This window comes from Heliangelus exortis, chromosome 18 (assembly GCF_036169615.1).
Source record: "Heliangelus exortis chromosome 18, bHelExo1.hap1, whole genome shotgun sequence".
NCBI classification, from domain to species: Eukaryota; Metazoa; Chordata; class Aves; order Apodiformes; family Trochilidae; genus Heliangelus; species Heliangelus exortis.
This window is the reverse complement of record NC_092439.1, coordinates 13,900,931-13,924,239: the sequence shown is the minus strand read 5'-3', so window position 1 is coordinate 13,924,239 and position 23,309 is coordinate 13,900,931. Positions and strand designations below refer to the sequence as shown.

The window sequence follows — 23,309 nt, the reverse complement described above, 5'->3', positions numbered from 1 at the left end:
GAATTACACTGGCATGCTTGCACAATTTTGTGTGTTTGTTGAATAGAATAAGTGAGAGACTCATGCTGGAAGAAACTCCCTATCACATCAATACTATTTGTGTGTTCAGCTGGAACTTTGGAAAATACTGAACCATGATTCCAAAGCATAATAATTATTTTTAAAGGTGGCTAAATTATCAAGGATTCTTAGCTGATAGTGATTCCTGTTCTGAAGCATAATATATATTTATAATATTTGCTCTAGAGTAGAAAGATCAACCAGTAGACTTGCTTTTTTAATCATTACAGAGCAAAATGTATGAAGAAAAGAAGAGCTTAGTAAACTTTGTATTTTTCGTTGAGATCAAGGTGTGCTGTTCATAAACAATATTGCCTAATGACCAGAAGATTGTCTGGGAAGTCAGGAATGACTGTGACCATCTTTATTTTCCACTGACATAGTGTTTAACCTTTAGAAAGCTAGTTTAGGTTAATGCCTTTTTTATTGTGAAACAGTGATAAATATGATAGTTTCCTAAATTTAGTACAGTAGAATTTACCAGTGAAAAGAACTGTGAGTTATGCTACACTTTGTTACTCTGTCAGTTTTCTTTTGTTGAACCTAAGAATTTGAGGCATATATTTATATTTTGATTTTCTTCAGGCACTTGTAAAACTCTTCTCAGGACGTAAACCCATGTTGTACAGTTTCCAGACATCTCTACCACGATTGCCAGTTCCAGCTGTTAAAGACACAGTCAATAGGGTGTGTACATTCATTAATTCATTTTTTTCAATAACACTGAATCTGTATTTAAGGGCCCTCATGTTTTGGGTGGTTGGGTTTTTTTGCCATGTCTTATACAAGTAGGACATGCTGGTGTAATACAGTGTGATAGATTAAAACTTCTGCATAGAAATCAGAGGCTAGGACAAACCTCTGAAACTGGTGAAATTGGGAAGCTGGCATAATTCACACTGGGATGGTAACAGTTGGATTTGTGACATTCCACAGCTTGAACATATAATTGTGTTTTACCACCCAGACCTTGTAACAAAGTAGGACCTTACATGGCAGAACTTGAAGCTTTGATTTTTAGAGATGAAAAAAATCTCTATAAAAATGCTGGTGAAGAAGCAGAGTGTCTTCAGGTGTAAAGTCTTGCATCTGGGAAAGAGCAGCCCCAGGCACCAGGATTGGTTGGGGACTGAGCTGCTGGAGAGCAGGGGAGGGGAACAGGAGCTGGGGGTGCTGGTGGATGGAAGGTGCCCAGGAGCCAGGAACCTGTCCTGGTGGCCAAGAAGCCCGATGGCACCTGGGGGCCGTGAGGAGGGGGTGGTCAGGAGGTCCGGGGAGGTTCTGCTTCCTCTCTGCTCTGCCCTGCTGAGGCCACATCTGGAATATCGTGTCCAGTTCTGGGCTCCTCAGTTCCAGAAGGACAGGGAAGTGCCGGAGAGAGCCCAGAGCAGGGGAGTGGAACAGCTCCTGGTGAGGAAAGGCTGAGGGAGCTGGGGCTCTGCAGCTTGGAAGGGGGGGTGACCTCACTCATGTCATAAATACATAAAGGGAGGGAGCCAGGAGGATGGTGCCAGGGTCTCCTCAGTGCTGCCCAATTACAGGACAAGAGGCAGTGGATACAAACTTGAGCACAGGAGGTTCCATAGAAACACGAGGAGAATTTTTTTTGCCTGTGAGGGTGAGGGAGCCCTGGCCCAGGCTGCCCAGGGAGGTTCTGGAGTCTCCTTCCCTGGAGACATCCAGAGCCCACCAGGACACATTCCTGTGTGACTGCTGGAGGTGACCTTGCTCTGGCAGGGGGGTTGGACCCCAGATGATCTTTCAAGGTCCCTTGCAACCCCTCACTTTCTCTGATTCTATGTCTTCCCCTTTTGAGTGGACAGTGTCTCTTTAGAAAAGTAACCCCTTCCACTTGTGATTTCACAGAATCACAGAATGAGGCTGGAAAAGCCCTCTGGGATCATCCATCCCTGACCCAACCCCAGCCCATCATGCCCAGCCCATGGCACTCAGTGCCACATCAGCTTTTCCTTAAACACCTCCAGGGATGGGGACTCCCCCACTGCCCTGGGCACTCCATCCCAATCCCTGATCCCCCTCTCCCTGAGGAAGTGCTGTCTGACACCCAACCTAAACCTCCCCTGGGGCAGCTTCAGGCCACGTCCTCTCCTCCTGTCACTCATTGCCTGGGAGAAGAGCCCAGACCCCCCCTGAGTACAACCTCCCTGCAGGAGTTGTGGGGAGTGATCAGGTCCCCCCTGAGGACAGGGGGAGGATGAGATCCCAGTTCCTGCTGGCCACACCATTCCTGATACAAGCCAGGACCCCACTGGCCTCCCGGGCCACCTGGGCACCCTGCTGGCTCCTGTTCAAGCAGTTGTCACCCAGTGCTCCCAGGTCCCTCTCTGCTGGGCTGCTCTCAGCCACTCTTCCCCAGTCTGTAGCCCTGCTTGGGGTTATTGTGGCCACAGTGTAGGACCCTGCACTTGGTCCTCTTGAACCTCAGCCCATCCAGGTCCCCCTGCAGCATCTCCCTGCCCTCCAGCAGACCCACACTCCCCTCTGGTTTGCTGACAGATGCCTGGGAAAAGATACTATTTTTGTAGTTTACAGGTAGATGTTTAGAAGACTGCATGCTCTTCCCTTACCAGTAGAGTGTGTGAAGCTGTCCAAAGGACACACCAGTACTCAGGTGTTGATTCTTTTTTCTTGTGTTCTAGTACCTGGAATCAGTTCGGCCACTCATGGGTGATGAAGAGTTCAGAAGAATGGAGGGTCTAGCTCAAGATTTTGCATTCAATTTGGGACCAAGGCTTCAGTGGTATTTGAAGCTAAAATCCTGGTGGGCCACTAATTATGTGAGTAGATAAATGGGAGGTTGGGTCATTGAAATGACATAATTTGTTCCCTGTTGCCTTTTTTTATCTTCACATTCATTCTTTAACACATTTAAAACAAGGCACTTGAAACTGCCTAATACTTTTGCAAAGTGCATTGGGAAGCACCTGATTTGCCCAGAAATAATTTATATTATTTGGGAAGTAAACATTGTGATGAATGGAGCTTGAAAGAGTGAATCATCATTTTGTGTTTGCTATTCAGGAGCAGGTAATTTAGCTTTTTGCTGTTGTGACTGCTCTTGAGGTCTCTTTATTTGCTTCCTCAGCTTGATAACTCAGCAATGGGCCTGGCTACCCAGGTGGATTAGAAAAGTGATTCAGGATAACTTTTTTTTATAGAGAGCAGCTAAAGCATATGGAAGAGAGATCAAGAAACAAGTTGGGTGGATATTTTTTTCCTGGCTTGGTTTGGTTTGGTTTGGTTTTCTTTTTTACCAAAAAGAAAACTCAAACCCCAGCAACATAGCAAGAACTGCAATGTATTATCTGACATCTTGCTGTACCCAGTAGCCTAAGCTGAACTACAGTGCCCTGGCAAAGGCTGCAAAGCATTCAGGGCAGCCAATATATTTTAATGATATTCAGCAGCTTCTTCCATCAGAGTGCTACAGCTTAATTTAATTCTCTCCCCCACTTTTTGCTGAAGTTTAACAGAAATTAGAGGTTTTGTTTGTCTTAAGTAGCAGGGCAAGGTAGCAGTTGGCTTCCTGCTTCTGCATGGAATGTTGTGTTGTGGAGCCATCAGCACAGAAGCCCCAAAGTGTGGGAATTACAAGATCTTATTGGGGTTGTTTCTCTTCCTTTCACAGGTTAGTGACTGGTGGGAAGAGTATATCTACCTCAGAGGACGTGGACCAATTATGGTTAATAGTAACTACTTTGCAATGGTGGGTGAACTCTAGAAACAGGTTTTGTGTGTAAGAAACACTAAAATTTCTGTCCAATAATCTTATTTTGTTATAGCTTTGTGTTTAGAAATCAAATGATGCTAAAATAGGTGACTTTTTGTTTTCTTTCTCCTAGTGTAAACTGCAGCCAGTGTTTTTAAGCATGGTGCTTTAGGCTTTAAGCCTTAATAATAAACTCAGCACATGTCACTTAGGCCATCTCATGCTTTAGTGGCACACAGTTTTGTTCTTACTTTGTTTTGCTCTTTTTGAACAAAACTTTCAAAAGTTCCACGTAGAACTTAATGGGTAACACAGATCAACAGAGTGCATGCTCACATTTGCAAATGTCTGTATGGGAAGTAAAATTGTAAAAAAATCCTAGAATTAAATTTAAAACTTGGGCTCAAGCTTAAGTAGCATTGCTTTTCTGCTGGGGTAAGTAGCTCTCATCTGTGTATTAAGACTGATGCTGTTTAAGTGACTGTTGAAGGCATTTTAAGTTTCCAGTCATCAGCTCACTCTCCTAGTGGCCTTCATGTGTTTTAAAGTCATTTCTGTGTGGACCAGAATAAACTAAGAAAGTGGATGAGAAGTATTACCAATATTTTTCTTAAATGTAGGCTGGTATTAACATATTTTTATGTACTTTACAGGACTTCCTTTATTTATCTCCCACAACCCTGCAGGCAGCTAGAGCTGGTAATGTTATCCATGCCATCCTGCTCTATAGGAAAAAACTGGACAGACAAGAAATCAAGCCAGTATGTATATCAGTTTAAATGGCTTTTCATCTTTTTTTCCAGCACAGTCTATAAGAAGTTGATCAGTTTTTGGAATAGGAGAGAAATATCTTTATTCTCACTACTCCATGCAAGATGGAACTAAATTTGTGGTTCCTAACAACCTAGATTATCACTTGAATTGCACTTGGGGAGAAACTAGAAACTAAAAAATTGAGGATTCTGCCAGCTAATGAGAAATGAATGAATAGATGTGCCCAAAAGATAGATAAAGGCTTGTGCTTGCTTATGTTAAGTGTTCTGGGTAACAGATATCACTGGTAAATGCTGAGAATTTAACAGTACTTATGAGCCTCTGAATTTTGAGCAGTCTGTGGTATCATGCAGTGTGAGCACAAAGGGTGGCTGGGACAAAGGACTGGACCTCAGGGCCAAGTGTGGCAGCCTGGGTATGGATGGTGGTAAAATCCTTTTGTTGCACTAATTTCTGGGTAGCACAGATAGGCAAGATGAACCCCATCCTGAATTTCTGTTCTGCCTGGGGGCTCTGTGTTGTGCCAGACAAAGACAGTGGAAGCAATTAAGTAGTTTTGTTGAAAGCTGTGGCAGGGATGTAATTAGTTATATGAGACTACAAATTGGAGAAATGGCAACTTTTGTTTCTACACGGCCAGAAATAGCTTTAAAAACATAAATTGAGAGGCTGCATGTGTAAATTTTGCATCTGGACTAGCCAGGGAGAGCCCTTTGGATTTCAGATATTAGGCTGTAAAGCAGTAAGATTTTTTATTTTTTTTTTTAACCAGATCCTTGTTTTTCTTTACTTTTTTATTTCCTAATTATATATGCAAATTACATTATAATGTACATTTGTGGCACAGATTCTTCTGCTGGGATCTACTGTTCCACTCTGCTCAGCTCAGTGGGAGAGGATGTTTAATACCTCCCGAATCCCAGGAGTGGAATCAGGTAAGCAGGGTCAGTCAAGGAGAATAAACAACAAAGTGGCATTGTTGGTTTGTTTTATTTTGGGGTTTTTTTTTGTATGTATGTGTGGTTTTTCTGTGATTGTTTGTTTGGGGGGTTTTTCTGTTTGGTTTTTTTCTTTCCCCTGAGTTTTATCTCTGTAAAAGGAGGCAGATTGCATCTAGAAATATTAATATTTGTAGCCAACAAGTGGAAGGAGACATTGCTAACAGTTTTCTTGGTTTTTTTGAAAAGATCTGAGTAGTGATTTCTATTACTGTGCTTTCTAGAAAAGCTTAAGCTATATCTGGTTTTTTTCTGATCTGATTATATATGCTGAAGAGCCTCTTAGAACTCAGTTTACATGTTTATCCAGCATTGAATGAAATCCAGCATTTGGCTGAGTTATCCTGGCAAATCCTGATTAATGAAGATGACAGTCATTAGGAATTTGGAGTGCAGGGGGGTTTTGGTTTGTCACCTCCATTGGTAATGTACATATGGGCTGTCTCTTGGAGGGAGAGTAGGATTTTTTTTTTTTTACTTTGGGATCTGTGTCTCTCTCCTATTTTCAAGCTCCCTTTGAGCATGTGAGTCCCACTCAACTACAGAATAAAAACCTAAGAGTTTCTTAGCAGGCTCTGGGGTGTGCCCACTCTGCTCTGCTGCAGGTCTGACATTTGCTGTACTGACTGAAGTTAGATAAGGGGAGGAAGTGGCACTGGTTAGTGGATAAAGCACTAGGTTCATGTGTCACATAAGAATTTTACTCTTGATTCTGCTTCTGGCCTTTAGTAGATTTTTTTTTTTTTTTAGGAATTATTTTCCATCTATGCCTCACCTTCCTTTGTCTGCTTTCATCCTTTTTAATGGAGAAAAACAATACAATTACTCTCTGATTGTGAATTAGTAGCTTAAGTAGATTAGAAAGTTTTTAAATCTCTGTTAAAATAACTGTAATGTATGAGCTACTGTTATTTACAATACTTGAAGGACTGAAGGTGCTACCCTTGCCCCTTCCCTGTCCTCAGGGAAGTAGAAGGTATGAACTGGCTGCATTTAGTTTTGTATTTAGGTTTCTCCTCTTGCATGGAAGTGTAGAAATGATTCTTTCTAACTGCAACACCTAATTAAAATACATCCTGTGTATCTTGATGGTTCTTCCCAGTTTCTCCTACTTAAAGTCTTTCCAAGTACAATCAGCATCCTAAAATTATCTTCTTTTCCTCCAAAGCATTTCACATTTCCTATTCTGCTTTTTCAGTTTTCCATTGTTTCTCCTTTAGAAGAATAGAAACAACTTTTTTTTCATTCTGTATGTGGATAAGTGAGTTATAAAGATGTTGTCCCAGGTTCTTATGAGTAGCTTAATTTCTTGCCCCTTGATATCAATGATAAGTGTTTTATGTATGCTACAGTTCCTACAGTGTATTTTAAAGAAAAAAAATTCTGTGGTATGTCTTTGCTTATTAAGGGTAAAATCTTAGTGAAGATTGAGCAGTTGTGTAATTTTAATGTCTTAACAAAAAGTTGGAGTCAACCACTTGTTTCAAGCAGGGAAGAGCCTTTATGTCTTTCCATTCCCCTATTTTAATAGGAACCCTGTGTGTGTTACATGCATCTTCATGTGTACATAATGGACTTTTTGGTCTGGCAAGAGAAAGGAAACCTTTTTTTTTTTTTTTTTTTTTTTTTTGTTACAAGACATCTGTACTCCAGGTGCATAAAATCTGTATCAGGCCTGTAAGTAAGGTGTCTGCAAGGAAATTGCTGGGGCTCAAGAAGGGTTGGACTTGATGATCACTGAGGTCCTTTCCAGCCTGGATGATTCTGTGATTCTGTGTAACAGTTGTCAAATCATTGTTGATTTAGACCAAACAACTCACTTTTGATTTTTACACTCCAGCAGTTCTCTTTTTGTATGGACACAAGATGTGCCTGAAACACATCCTTGGGGTGTCCTGACTCAGGCTGAGGTTTTGGAAGTAGTTACCTCACTCTGATGGCTTTTTTGCTTTCCCTAACCTTTACAGGGCTCCTCCTCAGTTCACAATCCATTGTATTAATGTACTGACAGTGGGACTGATGCTTCTGCCTCTTGTATCCAGGCAGGGATATCCCATCTTTGGCAGGAATGGGTGAAAGGTGTGGGTCCAGCAGCTTAGGATCAGCCAGAGGAGCAAACCCACCAAACCTGAGCACTCCCTGAGAGCACCCAGCATGTACAACTCTCCCAGTACAATGTCCCTCAGATCTCTCAGCATCATGACTTTTTTTTTTTTTTGCTTAATATTGGTGTCCAGTGAGGAAACTGGTGGTGCCAGTGCATGGGGATGATTGTTAGGTCTGGGTGTGTGACTGTCTCAGGGAGGAGTAGTTGAAATAACACAAGGGAACCGTTCGTGCCGAACTATTTATTCCTTTCTTAAAATAAATTATTTGTGGCTAGTAGTGCATGCACTAGGTGTTTGGTGTTAATTAGTGTGTTGAAACAGCTTGTTTTCACCCAAGTGATTGCAATTCCAGATACTCTCCAGCATGTGAAAGACAGCAAGCACATCATTGTGTATCACAAGGGCCGTTACTTCAAAGTGTGGCTGTATCACGATGGGAGGCTCCTGAGACCCCGAGAAATTGAGCAGCAGATGCAAAGAATTCTGGATGATGATTCAGAGCCTCAGGCTGGGGAAGAGAAACTAGCAGCTTTTACTGCAGGAGATAGGTATGGCATGATTTTAAAACTAATTTTAGTATTTCCAAGTAGTTGGGTCACGTACATACTGAATATTGGCTTTGGAATTTTCAAATGCTCTGCAGTCAGCTGCTGACACCTTGATTTTTCTGTACTGCTGACACGTAACATCTCTTCAGCCACTTGTAACTACATGGAATCTAGAGTAATTTTGCAGTGACCACCCTTAGCTGGATGAGTTTGGTGTAGTTGTGGCTATCACAGGTGTGGTAATTTGAAGCTTTATGGTGTTAAACATATTGAACTATTGGAGTTTTACACCTGCTTTGGGGTTCACTGGCATTTTGAAGAACTTACTAAGATGGAGAATGTGAATTCAGTAACTTGTTCCATATTCATGATTGAGCACCTATGAAATAAAGGTGTACTCAGATGGTTCTGGGTGTAAGATCATTGAATTTAATTAAATTGTAGCATATGTAGTTCAATCTGTTCAGTTGTTTCTGGACAAGGGAAAAAAAGAGCTGTGGATTTTAATATACTTTCTTACTAGGAGACTTTTGTCTCAATGTCTGCTTTAAAGCAAACTGAAACACTTTCATTGGGAAAACTACACAAATTTTTAAATAAATATGGTACAACCATACAGAAATTATATTGTTCAGGACTTCCTTAACTTCATATATCCTTCAGTCATTTATATTGACTATTGTCCAGATCCTTAGATTTAGATGTTTCAGCAATTAATCTGTTTCATCATTATTAATGTATTATTACTATTTTCTTCTTACATATAACAGATATTTTCTTTTGTTAAAAATTTAGATGATCCATCCTATATGTGTTGCATGCTAGGGAAATGTTGAATTTCTGAGGATTAAGCTTCACACATGTGTCTGTATGTTGGAACTGGTTCCTGGAATGATACCATGTGTGTATTTTTAGGGCTTTTCACTCGTACTTTAAATGCAATGTAGTTGCTTCAGATAGGATAAAAATAGGAGGAATGTTTTATAATGATCTTAGGGGTGATAAAGCACTGACAAATTTGTAATCTGGCTATAAACCAAATTCTTTTTGCAGAGTACCCTGGGCTAAAGCTCGTCAGACTTACTTCAGCCGTGGAAAGAACAAACAGTCCTTGGATGCTGTTGAAAAAGCAGCATTTTTTGTGACATTGGATGACACTGAGCAAGGGTACAGGAAAGAAGATCCAGTGAGGTCACTGGATGCATATGCAAAATCCTTAATGCATGGCAAATGTTATGACAGGTACAGTATTGACTCTGTAGAAAACTCCTTTTTCACAATTTCAGTACTTCACATGGCTAATACATAGGAATTAGTGAATTAAAAGCTGATAAATTACACAGAATCATTGAATGGTTTGGATTGGAAGGGACCTTTAAAGATCCTGTCTCTGCCCATGGGAAGGAGGTTGGACAACTCATTTTTTCCTGCATCAGGCTGAACAGGCCTTTGAGATGGACTCTGAACACCTCCAGTGATGAGGAATCTACACCCATCTCTGGGCAACCTTTTCCAGCCTCTTCATAAAAAAACATTTCTTCCTTACAACAAATCTAAACCTACCCACTTGCAGTTTGTTATAACCATTGCCCCTTATCCTGTAGCAAAAAGTCTGTCTCAGTTTGTCTTGTCTTCTTCTTAGGCCTCAGGAAGGTGTCCAGACTGAACAACCCCAGCTCTCAGTCTTTCTTCATGGGAGAGGTTTCAGCCTCTCTGATCATTTTCATGGCCCTCCCCTGAAGCTGTTAGGTCCATGTTTGTCTTGTACTGGGATCTCAGAGCTTTGTGCAGTATTCCAGGTGGGGTCTTGTGGGAGCAGAGTAGAGTTGAGGAGAATTGTCTGACCTCAGCCTACCAGCTGCTTCTTATGCAGCCCAGAATGTGACTGGGTTTCTGGGCTGCAAACACACATTTCCAGCTTGTGTCCAATTTTTCATCTCTCAGGATCCCAGGTCCTTCTCTGTTGAGCTGCTCAATCCCCCATTCTGTTGATTCTGGGGATTGCCCTGACTGTGGTAGTGGGACCTTGCACTTGGCTTTGAACTCCATGAGGTTCAAATTCACATGTATTTACCTAAACTATTAAAAAAAAAAACAAAACAGGAAAGCATTTGAATGTGAATTTTTGAGAGAGTTGACATTGCAGTGTTAAAATTCTACTGAGAGGTACAACATCCTAAAGAAATTTCAATTTCTCTTTTTAGATGGTTTGATAAAACATTCACTCTTATAGTATTCAAAAATGGCAAAATGGGCATGAATGCAGAACACTCTTGGGCAGATGCTCCTATTCTTGGACACCTGTGGGAGGTAGGTGTTTAGTGCAAAAAGTACATGCAGAAGATAATGTGATGTGGCCTGTGCAGCAGTCCTGAAGATCATCACTTACTTCCAATCCCTTGCATTCATGTTGCTGTAGACACAGGCCCATAATCACTCATCTGCAACAGTAGAATTAAAATAAATAAAACAAACACCCCTTGCTTAAAAGAGAAGGTTGCTGTCCTTTAAATTAAAGGTCTCTGCATCTTGCTGAGCATAGAAGTCTTAATAGAAGTGATACAGCTCCCCATCTGCTTGCTTATAATATTTTAAATCAATAGATTGTTGACTGTTTTTGTTGTGGCAGAGTATTTTGTATATATGTGTGCTCCTTTTAGCTCAAGAAGGATTAAAAATCCCACCCTTGGGAGTCTAACCTTCTCTAAGTTGTTGTTTGATAAGCTGCAGATTGTTATGCTGCTTAAATTCTCTTGTATTTGCAAAAAATGAAATAAATTCACTTTTTGTCAAGTTTGTTCATCATGAGCTTAGTTTATTACTTGAAATCCTATTTGATTTTTTTTTTTCTTTTGAAAACTTTAACCCATAGTCACATGACTGAACCACTCAGATATTTCATAAACCCTTAGTCAGTTCTGATCTCATTATGTATTTGTTCAAACGAGTCTCACTAATTACTTGGTACCCCAAGTGGTTTCCTTAGGTTATTATATGACCATTTCCATTTGTTTAAGAGCAGAGAATTGTCATTGTGTTCTCTCACCAGGGAAGAAAGAGGCCAAACTGATGGGAGATTAACTTGACAGTGAGTTTAGGCTCAATGGAAAAAAGTTTGCTTTCTTTTAATGAATGATGTTACATGCTTTAGGTCGTATTTCTGTACTTAGCTGCTTCATTTTCTGCTAAGAATTAGGATGACTGAGCTAAGATTTAATTTCCTAAAAAGTTACCTGTTGTTAGCACCTTACAGATTGTCTTTCTTTAGGATAAAATGGGTTGAGCTTTATTTCATAGTGGGCATGTTATGAACAGTAAGTGAGAAAATTAAATTAAAGATGTTAGAAATACATATGTCAAACATACAATGGATTTTTGTCCAGCTTTTTCTTTCCATCTTGAATAGACACAAATCTATTGATAATTCTTTAATTTTTTTTTTTTTGACATTGAGGACATTTGATATCTTGTGTGACAGAGATACAAGTTGTTGTTCAAGTTGTAGTGTTTGTCTTGGAGCCATTCTGTTTGTGCACCCAAGGGCTCTAATGCACTTATAAAATGCAGTTTTGAGTGGATTATGAATCTTAACAATCACTAAATTATTGCAGGGATAGGCAGTTGCTCTGAAATAAACTGTTTCTCAGTGAGTAAGTTTTGACTGATAACAAACTTGCAGAAAGTCTTGAGTCTAAATGGAACAAAGATGGTGAAATCTAAGACTGAGATTGACTTTTTTTATTACTGTTAAGTTTGAGGTGGGTTTTTAATAGAAATATTGTGATTAATTCAGTATAATCTAGCAGTGCCCCAGTGTACTTGAACAGGAGCTTGTGGCACCCTTCCCACTCAGAACACAACTAAAAGTGGCTTCAAATAAGAGGTGAAAAAAAGAGCTTCACTTGCAGCTGTTTTTGGTATTTGGGAATGGATTGTATATTGTATTTCACAATGTACTGGAAGTGACTTATATTGATTTCAGAATGAAATTTTAATTCCACAGCAATAAGTAGTGTGATGCAATTCTGAAGAAGTATTATTCTTTGCAGAATGTAATGGCAACTGAGTATCTTGACCTGGGCTATTCAGAAGATGGGCATTGCAAAGGAGATACCAATAAAAATATTCCTATTCCTACTAAACTGCAGTGGGAAATTCCAGAAGAAGTAAGTATAGAACAACCAGTGGTTTGAGGAAGAAGCTCATCTTCCCTGGCAGCCAAATCATTAATCAATTACCTAACGTTATAAATTAATTTTGAATTCCTTTTAGTCCAGCAAGATGCTTATTTCATATGTGGGCATTACTTGGTTTACTTCAAAGATAATTGGTGTTTTTAACATCAGTCTCTAAAAATTTTGGTGAGGATTTGGTGAGGATTTGTTGACTTTTTAGTAGAAACTTTCTTGGTTGGCAATATGTCAAAAATTAAGTAGCCACCTATTTTAAATAGTAACTGTATGGAGTTCAAGTTGCTGGTGTTTCATTTCTGTTGTCTCAACAAATGCTCTTGTGTAATAGTTCCTTGAGATTAGTTGTCTTTTTTTTTTTTTTTTTTAATTTGAAATTCTGTAGGCATATCTAATAAGGTTTACTTTTTTTTTTTTTTCCCCCCTAAGTTTCAGACAAAATGAGATCACCTACTTGAATTTGGATTTTGAATAAAAATGTAGTGGTTGGTGTGATATGTTTCTTAAGCCTGTATGGCAGATTGGAAGCCACCACCTACTGGCATTCTAACTCTGTGGGTCATTCTTCTATATTCTAGTAATCTTATATATATATATATATATATATATATATATATATTTATATATTCTTCTATAATCTAGTAATCTAATAAATTTAGACTCTACAGTCTAAATGTTGGTGTTTTTTTTAAAGTGCAGTTTTTTGACTCCTGATGTGTATTGGCTTAAAACTTATTTTTTAAATTAGCTTTTTGAATTGTAGCTTTCAGGCAAAGATGACTTCCCCTGATTCTCCAAAGGGGGATTATTTGGATGTTAATGTTCCTGGCATGCATTAAGGCAGCATTTTTTTATTGATCAGTTTTAAATAGTTGCATTTTTTCAACAGTGTTCTCAAATGCCATTGACTACATGCACATGTACACACAGATATTTATGTATTTATTTCAGTGCCAAGAAATGATTGAGAGGTCTCTGAGCACTGCTGTAGCTTTGGCAGATGATGTGGATTTCCATTCCTTTTTCTTTGATGCTTTTGGGAAGGGACTAATAAAGAAAGCAAAAACCAGCCCTGATGCCTTTGTGCAACTTTCCCTGCAACTTGCTCACTATCGGGTAAGAAGAGTGAACTGATTCTGCTTTATTAGAATCTCCTTACACTGGGGACAGCATGGTTGGGATTAAAATGTTGACTGTGTAGATTCTGTAGTCAGAATGTTGACTGACAGAGAATGTCAGGTTGGAAAGGACCTCAAGGATCATCAGGTCCAACCCTTGTAATATTATTGTTTATATGAGATGTCTCAGCACCCTGTCAACTCAGACTTCAAACTTCCCAGAGTGATCTTCCACTGCTTGTGCAAGGTTATTGGAGACATGCAGTGGAAATTGGTACAGAGCCCTGTTTGGGTTACTATTTATACAGCCCAAACAGCTGTAAGGTCCCACAAGCAACACTGCAGACAGTTTGAGAATCTACTTAAACCACGAGGTTTCATTTTCCTAAAGTTTTAAGAAAAGCTCCCAGCAGAGAAGGCTTCTTGAAATATGGTTTTAGGGCTTTTGCCACGAGGGGGGGAGACTGTCCCAGGTTTCTTGTAGCTGTCTCCTTGTAGCAGGGTCTCCTTGGTGTAAAAACAGCTTAGGGAAAATCTTGATGGGGTGTTAATGACAGCCAATAAATATACCATGGCACTTCTGTGTCCCCTATTGCTGTGAGTGCCATGGCAGCAGCTGTGACCCTTGTCAGGAATTCTTCCTTCGTAGATGGAGGAGGAAGACACTGATGGGCTCCATGGGGTCTCCATTTAGTCAGTACTCTGTTAATTTTGTCCTGAATATGTATTAGTTTCTATGTAAAATAAACTCCTGCTCTGTTATATCACCATGAAATTCCATGAACTCATAAATCTTGGCCCAGCTACCCAAGAAGGCCAATGGCATCCTGGGCTGGCTCAGGAACAGTGTGGCCAGCAGGTCCAGGGAAGGGATTCTGCCCCTGTGCTCAGCCCTGGGGAGGCCACAGCTTGAGTCCTGTGTCCAGTTCTGGGCCCCTCAGCTCAGGAAGGAGCTTGAGGTGCTGGAGCAGGTCCAGAGAAGAGCAAGGAGGCTGGGAAGGGATCCAGCACAAGTCCTGTGAGGAAGGGCTGAGGGAGCTGGGGGTGTTGAGGCTGGAGAAGAGGAGGCTCAGGGGAGACCTCATCACTCTCTCCAACTCCCTGAAAGGAGGTTGGAGCCAGGGGGGGGTTGGGCTCTTTTCCCAGGCAACTCTCAGCAAGACAAGAGGGCACAAGAGGTCTCAAGTTGTGCCAGGGGAGGTTTAGGTTGGACATGAGAAAGAATTTCTTTCTGGAGAGGGTGATCAGCCATTGGAATGGGCTGCCCAGGGAAGGGGTGGATTCTCCATCCCTGGAGATATTTCAAAAGAGCCTGGATGTGGCACTCAGTGCCATGGGCTGGGAACCACGGGGGGAGTGGAGCAAGGGTTGGACTTGGTGAGCTCTGAGGTCCCTTCCAACCCAGCTGATTCTGTGATTCTATGATTCAGTATTTCATACAGATGCACTCAAGAATGTAAAACTGTTTTTTGTGGGAAGTACAGCAGTAACATCAATCAAACAAGCACAGAGAAGGGGCAGAGGTCACATGGACACTTTACTGTAGGATTACCATGTGGTTATCACATGTCCACCCTGAGGCTGCTTTAGTGTCCTGGAATTTGGAATGGCCTCCTTCCTACTCCTGCTTACTGCTTAGCATCAGTTGGGTTTAAGTTGCACCAGGGGACATTCAGATTTACTATGAGGGAAAATTTCTTCAGTGGAGGAGTGCTGAAGTATTGGAACTGGTTGTCCAGGGAGGTGGTGGAGTCACCATCCCTGGAGGTATTAAAAAATGGGGTAGATGTGGGGCTTTGGGAGCTGATTTGGTGGTTAAGGTGGTGTAGGGCTGAGGCATTTGACTTGATGATCGTGAAGATCTGTTCCACCCGTGATGATTCTGTGATTACGAAGAGGGGACAAGTCTGGCTAAACCTTTAAGTTCTTATTTTTCCATTTTCAAGGACATGGGAAAATTTTCTTTAACATATGAAGCCTCTATGACACGTTTGTTCAGAGAAGGCAGGACCGAAACTGTTCGTTCGTGTACTGTGGAGTCGTGTAGATTTGTTCAGGCCATGGAAGACCCAGCTGAAAGTGTAAGTTCACAGTCCTGTTTTTTTATCTAATTTTTGAGGCACATGAGTTATCACACATCATAGATATTCATAGAAGTTCCCAAATAGCTTTTAAACATTTAAAGATTGTCACTGTTTACAATGTCCTTACTCTTTCCTTTTCATTCTGCCTTCTAGAGGAACATCCCTGCTCAGCCTTATGCCCTACTTGCTTGACTTATGCTGCTTTTGGAATTGCCTTCTCCTGAGCTCTTGAGAGAAGGCTTTTTAAAAAATGATAAGCATTCCTGGACCAGTGTTGTCAGTTTGCCTTCTAAAATGGCCATTGCAGTTCCAGTTGTAAATCATGTGGAAATTTGCTCTCCTAGAACTTCTTAAGACCAGAAACTAAGTATGCAATAATGTGTTAAACTTGTGTTGTAAACGTGGGATTCTGGGGCTAAATCCCACTTAAAATAACAGATTTGTTTACAGCAGTTAATGATAGACACTTGCTAATACTTGAAATTCCATACACAGGGTTGAAAACACAGGGGGTACTAAAATTTGATGTTAGTTGCATGCATTTTCTTGAACCTCATCCCGAGGTGCTCTGGTCTTGAGAGCCATTACATGTAACTTAGTTTCTGCACCTCCATCCTCAACCCAGCTAACTGATTTTTCTTTTTTTTGTTTTTTTTCATTGTTAGAATGAAAACAAGCTCAAGTTCTTTAGGCTTGCAGCTGCCAAACACCAGCACTTGTATCGCCTGGCTATGATTGGCTCTGGCATTGACCGCCATCTCTTCTGCCTTTATGTGGTGTCCAAGTACCTGGCTGTAGATTCTCCTTTCCTGAAGGAAGTAAGTGGCTTTTATTGATAACTCTCATTGCAGCACACAGTACTTTATTTACTTGGAGTTTGTGGTGTCTGCATATGTACTTTTTTTTTTTTTTTCCTAAGGAAAAAGGTAAGAGTTAACTGGCATTGCTCAATATCTGGTTGTTTACAAGTTAGTTTCATTTTATTCCATGTATGCACTTCTTGATAGACCTATAGAAATGCTTTCTGTGAGCTTTATAGTAAGATATGTTATCAAGGATTGCAAGAAAGATATAGTCAGTATTAAAAAATAAAAAATCGGTTACTTGTGGGTTTTACATATTTTTCCATCAGCACAATAGAGGCAGTGTTTTCTTTTGAAAATGTTCTTTTGGAACTGTGACAAAATCACTTTCATTTAAGTCACTGTGAATTAAAGGAGCTGCATGTTGCAATTTTTTTTTTTTTTTTTTTTTTGTTGGTGCAGAACACTAATGTCACTATTACCATGACTAATGCTTTGCTACTTAAACTAGGTTTTAAGTTTGGATTTTATAAGTAATTTTATTGGATGTATTCATGTTTTGTGATTAATAAAAAATACTTCTCAACTTGCCTTCAAGCTATACACATCTGTCTGCTTGCCTTCCTAAGTGTGAGTAGTGGTTAGGTCAAAAATGAAACAACTTTCTACAGCTTCCACAGATTTGTAAAATGTATTTTAAAAAATTTTACAAGTGTCTAACTTGATGGGAGCTTCTAATCTTCTCATCTAAGTTTCTTATTTTACAGGATTTGAACATGCCATTAATGATCTTGTTAACAAAACCTGTTATGCAGGATTTGCCAGATTGGTCTGGGTTGAAATATTGCTATTGAAAGAACTTTTAATCTTTGAGGAATCGACAGAATGATACATTAATGGTTTGTGTAGCATGAGAAGTTTAGCCTTTTCTTTTAATCTCATAGAATCAAAGTGGTTTGGGTTGGAAGGGACCTGAAAGATCATCAGGATCCAACCCCCTGCATGGGCAGGGACACCTCCCACTAGACAAGGTTTCACAGGGCTTCAATCCTTCCTGGCCTTGAGCACTTCCAGGGAGGGGGCATATGCCAGGGGAGGTTTAGGTTGGACATTAGAAAGAATTTCTTTCTGGAGAGGGTGATCAGCCATTGGAATGGGCTGCCCAGGGAAGGGGTGGATTCTCCATCCCTGGAGATATTTCAAAAGAGCCTGGATGTGGCACTCAGTGCCATGGGCTGGGAACCACGGGGGGAGTGGAGCAAGGGTTGGACTTGGTGAGCTCTGAGGTCCCTTCCAACCCAGCCCATTCTATGATTCTATGATTCTGTGATTCTATGGTTCTATGATTCTATGGGGTGGCCCATCCATCAATTCCCTGTCTTGTCAGTTTGGAGACCAAGTTACTGTGTAGGACAGGGTCAAATACTTTGTTCCTCCTTTGGAATCAGGAACTGGAGAATTTCTTCATATTGCTTTATTCAGTCTAACTTACCCTGCAGAAAGTTGCATGCTCTTAAGCAGTGTGTTACATTTGCATCTCTTTCATATCTCCTACAGGTTTTGTCAGAGCCCTGGAGGCTGTCAACAAGTCAGACACCCCAGCAACACATTGATCTAAAGAAGAACCCTGAAATGTTATCCTGTGGTGGAGGGTTTGGACCAGTATGTTTGCTCAATATAAGTACACTTCTAAAAACAGTCCTGAATATGCTAAAATTTCACATCTAAAACCTTAATGTTGCCAATCTAAGGTGCCACACGTGCTTTTAAATGCATGTTTAATGCTTTCCCAGTATGTGGATGTGCTCAGAAAAATCTACATCACTTTTTTTTATTTCATTTCTGACTACAAGGCTGGATTATTCTTAAGGAAATAGATGGTTATCAAATACAGCACAGGTATCTGTGGTAGAAAAATCTGATCTCACATTACTTATGCTCAGAGAAATCTACATCACTTTTTTTTATTTCATTTCTGACTACAAGGCTGGATTATTCTTAAAGAAATAGATGTTTATCAAATACAGCACAGGCATCTGTGGTAGCAAGATCTGATATCACATTGCTTATGCCCAGAGTTTTTGTACATCAGGCAGTGACAAATGCCTTAATATTTAAACTGGATTTTAAGATTACAATTTGTAAAAGTAATTATACTTGACTTGTTCTTTATGTTTCATGATTAATTAAAAAATGTGTTCATGCTTTGTTTCAAATTAAGCTACACTCATTGTTCTGCTTTCCCTCCTCAGTGTGAATAGTGGCCAAGTCAAGAATAAAACCATGTTCTACAGCTTCCTTAGGCTTTCAGGAGCTAGGGTATTGTTAAGAGATTTTGCAAGCCTTCTGACTTGTAGTATTTTACTGGGATTTGCACATAGGTGCTGATGGTCTGTGCAGCAGACTTTATGGGGCTCTGACCTCGGTTCTTCTGTTTACAAAAAGCATATTTGTTAAAAGAATGATGAGAGGGATCACAGGACTGCTTTTAGCTACACAGAAATTACATACAATTATACAATGTGGAAGCTTAATTTTTGCTTGAGGGAAAAATCCCCACTGATTTTTAAAAAAGAGCACAGTAAGAATTGGGTAATTATATATAAAATCATTCAGGAATGGAAGGAAAAAGAAACTCTACAACATGTTTCTATCTTCTTTCCTTCCTTTAGGTGGCTGATGATGGTTATGGTGTTTCTTATATAATCTTGGGTGAAAATGCCATCCATTTCCATGTGTCCAGCAAAATATCTTGTTCTGAGACGGTAAGGATCAGTCCTTTCCCTTAATGTGCCTTAATGTGTCTGTTCTGATGTCTGGTTGTAAAACTTAATATCTAAAAAGATATAGTAGGACTTGCAGCATATATTTATAATGTTCTTTCTTTTTTAACATACAGTGTTTTGCCAGTTTGGGGTTTTTTTTGCCTCCATTTCTATAAAGTTACTAGCTTTATGCACCAAGGGAAGCATATTTTATTTCACTTATGCTTTCAAACATAAAATATGTACCCAGGGGCCTTTTTACACGTGTGTAGCTTCCTGGGACTCATAAAATGACTCATTTCTGTCCCATGAACAGTAAGGGTGTCTCCTGTTGTTTAGCAGTTTTGCTTTGATTTATCACCAGTTGCATTTGTAAAGACAGAGCAAAATGTGTGCTTCCTGCTCTTCAAGTCTTCATGGTTTAAATAAAAGTAAAAAAATTAAAAAATTCTTTTTTAACATAAAAGAAGCTGGCCCATAGGTTGTATTCAGTGCTTGAGAAACATAATAAAAAAAATTATTAGAGTAACACCCTGTATTAGAATGTAGTAGATGTCATCTGTTCAATACCCTGCTGTTGCAGGTCTGCTGAGTCAACTTTCAGTTTGTCCTTCCCCTTCAGATTTTTATGACTTAAATAAACATGCTGAGTTTGATCAGGATTACAGAGGTGAACCAGTTATCCTCTTTTGACTTCAACTTGTCTGAGAGATCTTGGTGTCTTTGGTTAATCATTAAGGATTAGGAAACACAGCTTTGTTTTCTCATAGTTCAAGTTGTTCTTCAGATGACTTTTTCAGTTTTGTACTTTGGATTTCCCTGGGTTTTTTACTTATTACTCAAGTCAAAGGCCCATGCAGAAAAGGCAGCATGGCCTTGATAGTAGGGTCTTTGTAGTAGATCCTGCAATATACCTAATAATCTATATTGCAATCTAAATTTCTTCCTTGTACCATCCATCTGACTCTTAAAATAAATAGAACAAGTTCATAGTTTGCTTGCACTTAGATAATTGTGATTTGCATTTTCAATACTTGATGTAATTTTTTTCTAGTGACAGAATGCTCTCAGAAACTAAAATGTGAAGTGTTTTTCTGCTCTGACATCTGGGTCACCAGTCTGACTTTTCTGAAAATTCTGAAAATCAGCTTTTACAAAATCTTGTATTAAAATTAATACCAAAACCTACTTACTTGAAAGCAACAGAAGGCCACAGATGCATGGAGTTCAAAAAGAGATTATCTTAGTTCTGTCTGTAGGAAAGTAAATGCATAATGGAGAACTCATAAGTAAATAATAGCATACACTTGGATTAATGCATCTAACAAAATTTTTTGTGGTTTAAATTTCCCATTTTATGGTAAAATATATGCTCTAGTTCCACAAGATACAAAATTACAAAATATTAAATTTCTCTTGCCATAGAGGTTGACAGTACAAGTTGATTGACAGCACAAATCTTTGGTTTTGTTATTTGTTTGTTTTTTTTGTTTTTTTTTTTTTAAAGGATTCTCATCGGTTTGGAAAAAACATCCAAAAAGCAATGATTGACATCGTGGGTTTATTTAACCTTACTAAAAACATTAACAAGTGATTTACCTTCCTGGTGCCAAGCAATCTCCTGTTGCTGGGATGAGAACTCTTCTGAAATGAGCAAGATTTGTCAGACAGCAGGTGGTGAAGACACTGAGTCAACATCTTCTTGATCACCTATGAAAACCTTAGCAGTGTATCAAATGTGTAATTAATTGGGGTTTTTTTAGTAGTTTGGGAGATTTTATTTCCCTATTTCCACAAAGGATGACTTGAAATCTTACTGTTTCTAGGGATGAAGTAGAGTATCATTGCATGAAGTCATGTATATTCTAACTCCTGCAGTTTTCTCTTAATTTGTATATACTTGCTCTTTTTTTACTTAAAAATTAGTCTACTTGTATTCCAGAATCAAAGGGATAAAACACACTCTTCAATATTAGAAAAAGTTTGATTTGCTATGTATTAATAGCAGAATATTCCTTAGTGTACCTGCAGCTTTATGTAAATGAATGACAGAACTTGTGGCTCTTTATCTTCATTGGTCTTGGTTTGGTTTTTTTGGGGAGGTGTCTGGGCACGGGGTTAAAGATTATTTCTTTAAATTATACAAAAATGATCCTTGCTAACCTGTGGCACACCAAGATGTAGAAACTTGGGGGGGGAGAGGGACTGGAAAAATAGCAACATGGAGTAGAGCTACACTGGGTAATAAAATGTCACCTAATTAGCAGTTATCACATTTTTTTCTGACTCACAAGGACTTTTGCCAGGTGTTGACTCCATTTCTGTGTAGCTGGATGGACCTGTGTGCTTACCTGTGAGTGCCTTAGAAAAAGACCCTAAACCCAGGAAACAAGCTGATGCTGGGAGTTGTTTTTACATTGTCTTAGTGGTAAAGGATGTGAAGTAGCAATGCAGATGTAGTTTTTAAATTAAAATTTAGTTTGAAGCAGAGTATGGTGCAGTTAAGCCTAAAGCTCCTCTCTTCACTGGCACAGATCCATCAGTGGGTGAGATGCAGGAGTGACTTTTTTCCAGACATACAGGTATTAATGTATTTATTTGGGGAATGGTTTTGGTGGTCCTTTGAGGTGCTTTTTTGGGTCCCTGGGAGTGTCACTGTAGTTAAATTAAATGCAGATGTAGTTTTTAAATTAAAATTTAATTTGAAGCAGAGTATGGTGCAGTTAAGCCTAAAGCTCCTCTCTTCACTGGCACAGATCCATCAGTGGGTGAGATGCAGGAGTGACTTTTTTCCCAGACATACAGATAAATAATTAATGTATTTATTTGGGGAATGGTTTTGGTGGTCCTTTGAGATGCTTTTTTGGGTCCCTGGGAGTGTCACTGTAATTAAATTAAATGCAGGCTGTCTGCAGAGCCCAGAGAGACAGCCCCATGGCCACTCACCTGCATGGGAAGGGAAAAGCTGTGGAAAACAGCTCCAGAGAGGGGAAATCCTGGCTTTCTCTCTTCTGAAAGACACTCTTGGTCTCACGTGGTTTCTGAGGGATGCAAGGAGGGAGAGGGAAGCTGTTTCACCCCAAAACCTACGTGCAGGGGTAACCTGGCTCTAGAGGATGGAGTGTGTGTGTGTGCAGTGCTCTGTGGCTGTGCTTACCTCTGCATCCTGAGAGCAGAACCATTCCCTGTGCTCACACACAGCCTGCTGGGAACAGCACAAACGCTGCCTGGGAGCTGGGGTGACTTTACGAGGTTTTTTGGGGTCAACATAAAACCTCTTACTAGGCTTAAGCTGCTTTCTGGCCAGTATTTCTACATTTCCATGCCTCTTCACGGTTTGATTTTTTGTTTTTCACTCTGAGCTAGCAATTAAAATGCCTCCTTTGTGTGCTGGAAGTGGGGAAACCTCCAAGATCCCAGATCCTTAAACAAATGCCTGTCACATCAGTGCAGGAACCCTCCTCCCAGGCACTGGCCCAGGGCACTCCTGATGTAATTTGTTACATGATGTGATGATTACATCTGATCTGATGGGATGATGTAATGATGTGATGTAATGATGTGATGATGTAATGATCACATGATGTGATGATGTAATGATTACATGTGTGATGATGTAATGATCACATGATGTGATGATGTAATGATCACATGATGTGATGATGTAATGATCACACCTGATGTGATGAGGCACAGAGCCTGGGAAAGGATGCGTGGAAATAAATGAGCCTTCTGTGGCTGGAAGGCTCCCGTGTCAGATCAGTGCAACAACCTCAGAGTGATCTGTAATCCTGGAGCTGCAGGAATAATGCACTGCTTGCTTTGGGGTGGGTGGTTTGGGTTTGGTTTGGTTTGGATTTTTTCTCTTTTTTCTCTTTTTTCTCTTTTTTTTTCTTTTTTTTCTTTTTCTTTTTTTTCTTTTTTTTTTTTTCCTCTTTTTCCTCTTTTTCCTCCTTTTCCTCCTTTTCCTCCTTTTCCTCCTTTTCCTCCTTTTCCTCCTTTTCCTCCTTTTCCTCCTTTTCCTCCTTTTCCTCCTTTTCCTTTTTTTTTTCTTTTTTCTTTTTTCTTTTTTCTTTTTTCTTTTTTCTTTTTTCTTTTTTCTTTTTTCTTTTTTCTTTTTTCTTTTTTCTT

At 39.7% G+C, this 23,309-nt stretch overlaps 1 protein-coding gene across 5 annotated transcripts in view; it reads left to right on the top strand.

Moving 5' to 3' along the window:
- The window catches only part of CPT1A (carnitine palmitoyltransferase 1A), a 42,046-nt gene extending 20,800 nt beyond the window's left edge, over positions 1-21,246 (top strand). For all 5 annotated transcript variants that reach the window (XM_071761585.1, XM_071761586.1, XM_071761587.1 and 2 more), the window contains 15 exons: positions 646-747; positions 2,721-2,858; positions 3,710-3,787; positions 4,444-4,551; positions 5,412-5,499; positions 8,023-8,218; positions 9,272-9,460; positions 10,423-10,528; positions 12,268-12,384; positions 13,360-13,524; positions 15,473-15,607; positions 16,276-16,428; positions 17,971-18,075; positions 19,086-19,178; positions 20,686-21,246. In XM_071761585.1, the coding sequence (XP_071617686.1) occupies positions 646-747; positions 2,721-2,858; positions 3,710-3,787; positions 4,444-4,551; positions 5,412-5,499; positions 8,023-8,218; positions 9,272-9,460; positions 10,423-10,528; positions 12,268-12,384; positions 13,360-13,524; positions 15,473-15,607; positions 16,276-16,428; positions 17,971-18,075; positions 19,086-19,178; positions 20,686-20,772 (1,860 nt within the window). In that variant the 3' untranslated portion in view covers positions 20,773-21,246. The remainder of the gene's footprint in view (positions 1-645; positions 748-2,720; positions 2,859-3,709; positions 3,788-4,443; positions 4,552-5,411; positions 5,500-8,022; positions 8,219-9,271; positions 9,461-10,422; positions 10,529-12,267; positions 12,385-13,359; positions 13,525-15,472; positions 15,608-16,275; positions 16,429-17,970; positions 18,076-19,085; positions 19,179-20,685) is intronic.
- Positions 21,247-23,309: the final 2,063 nt, after the last annotated feature.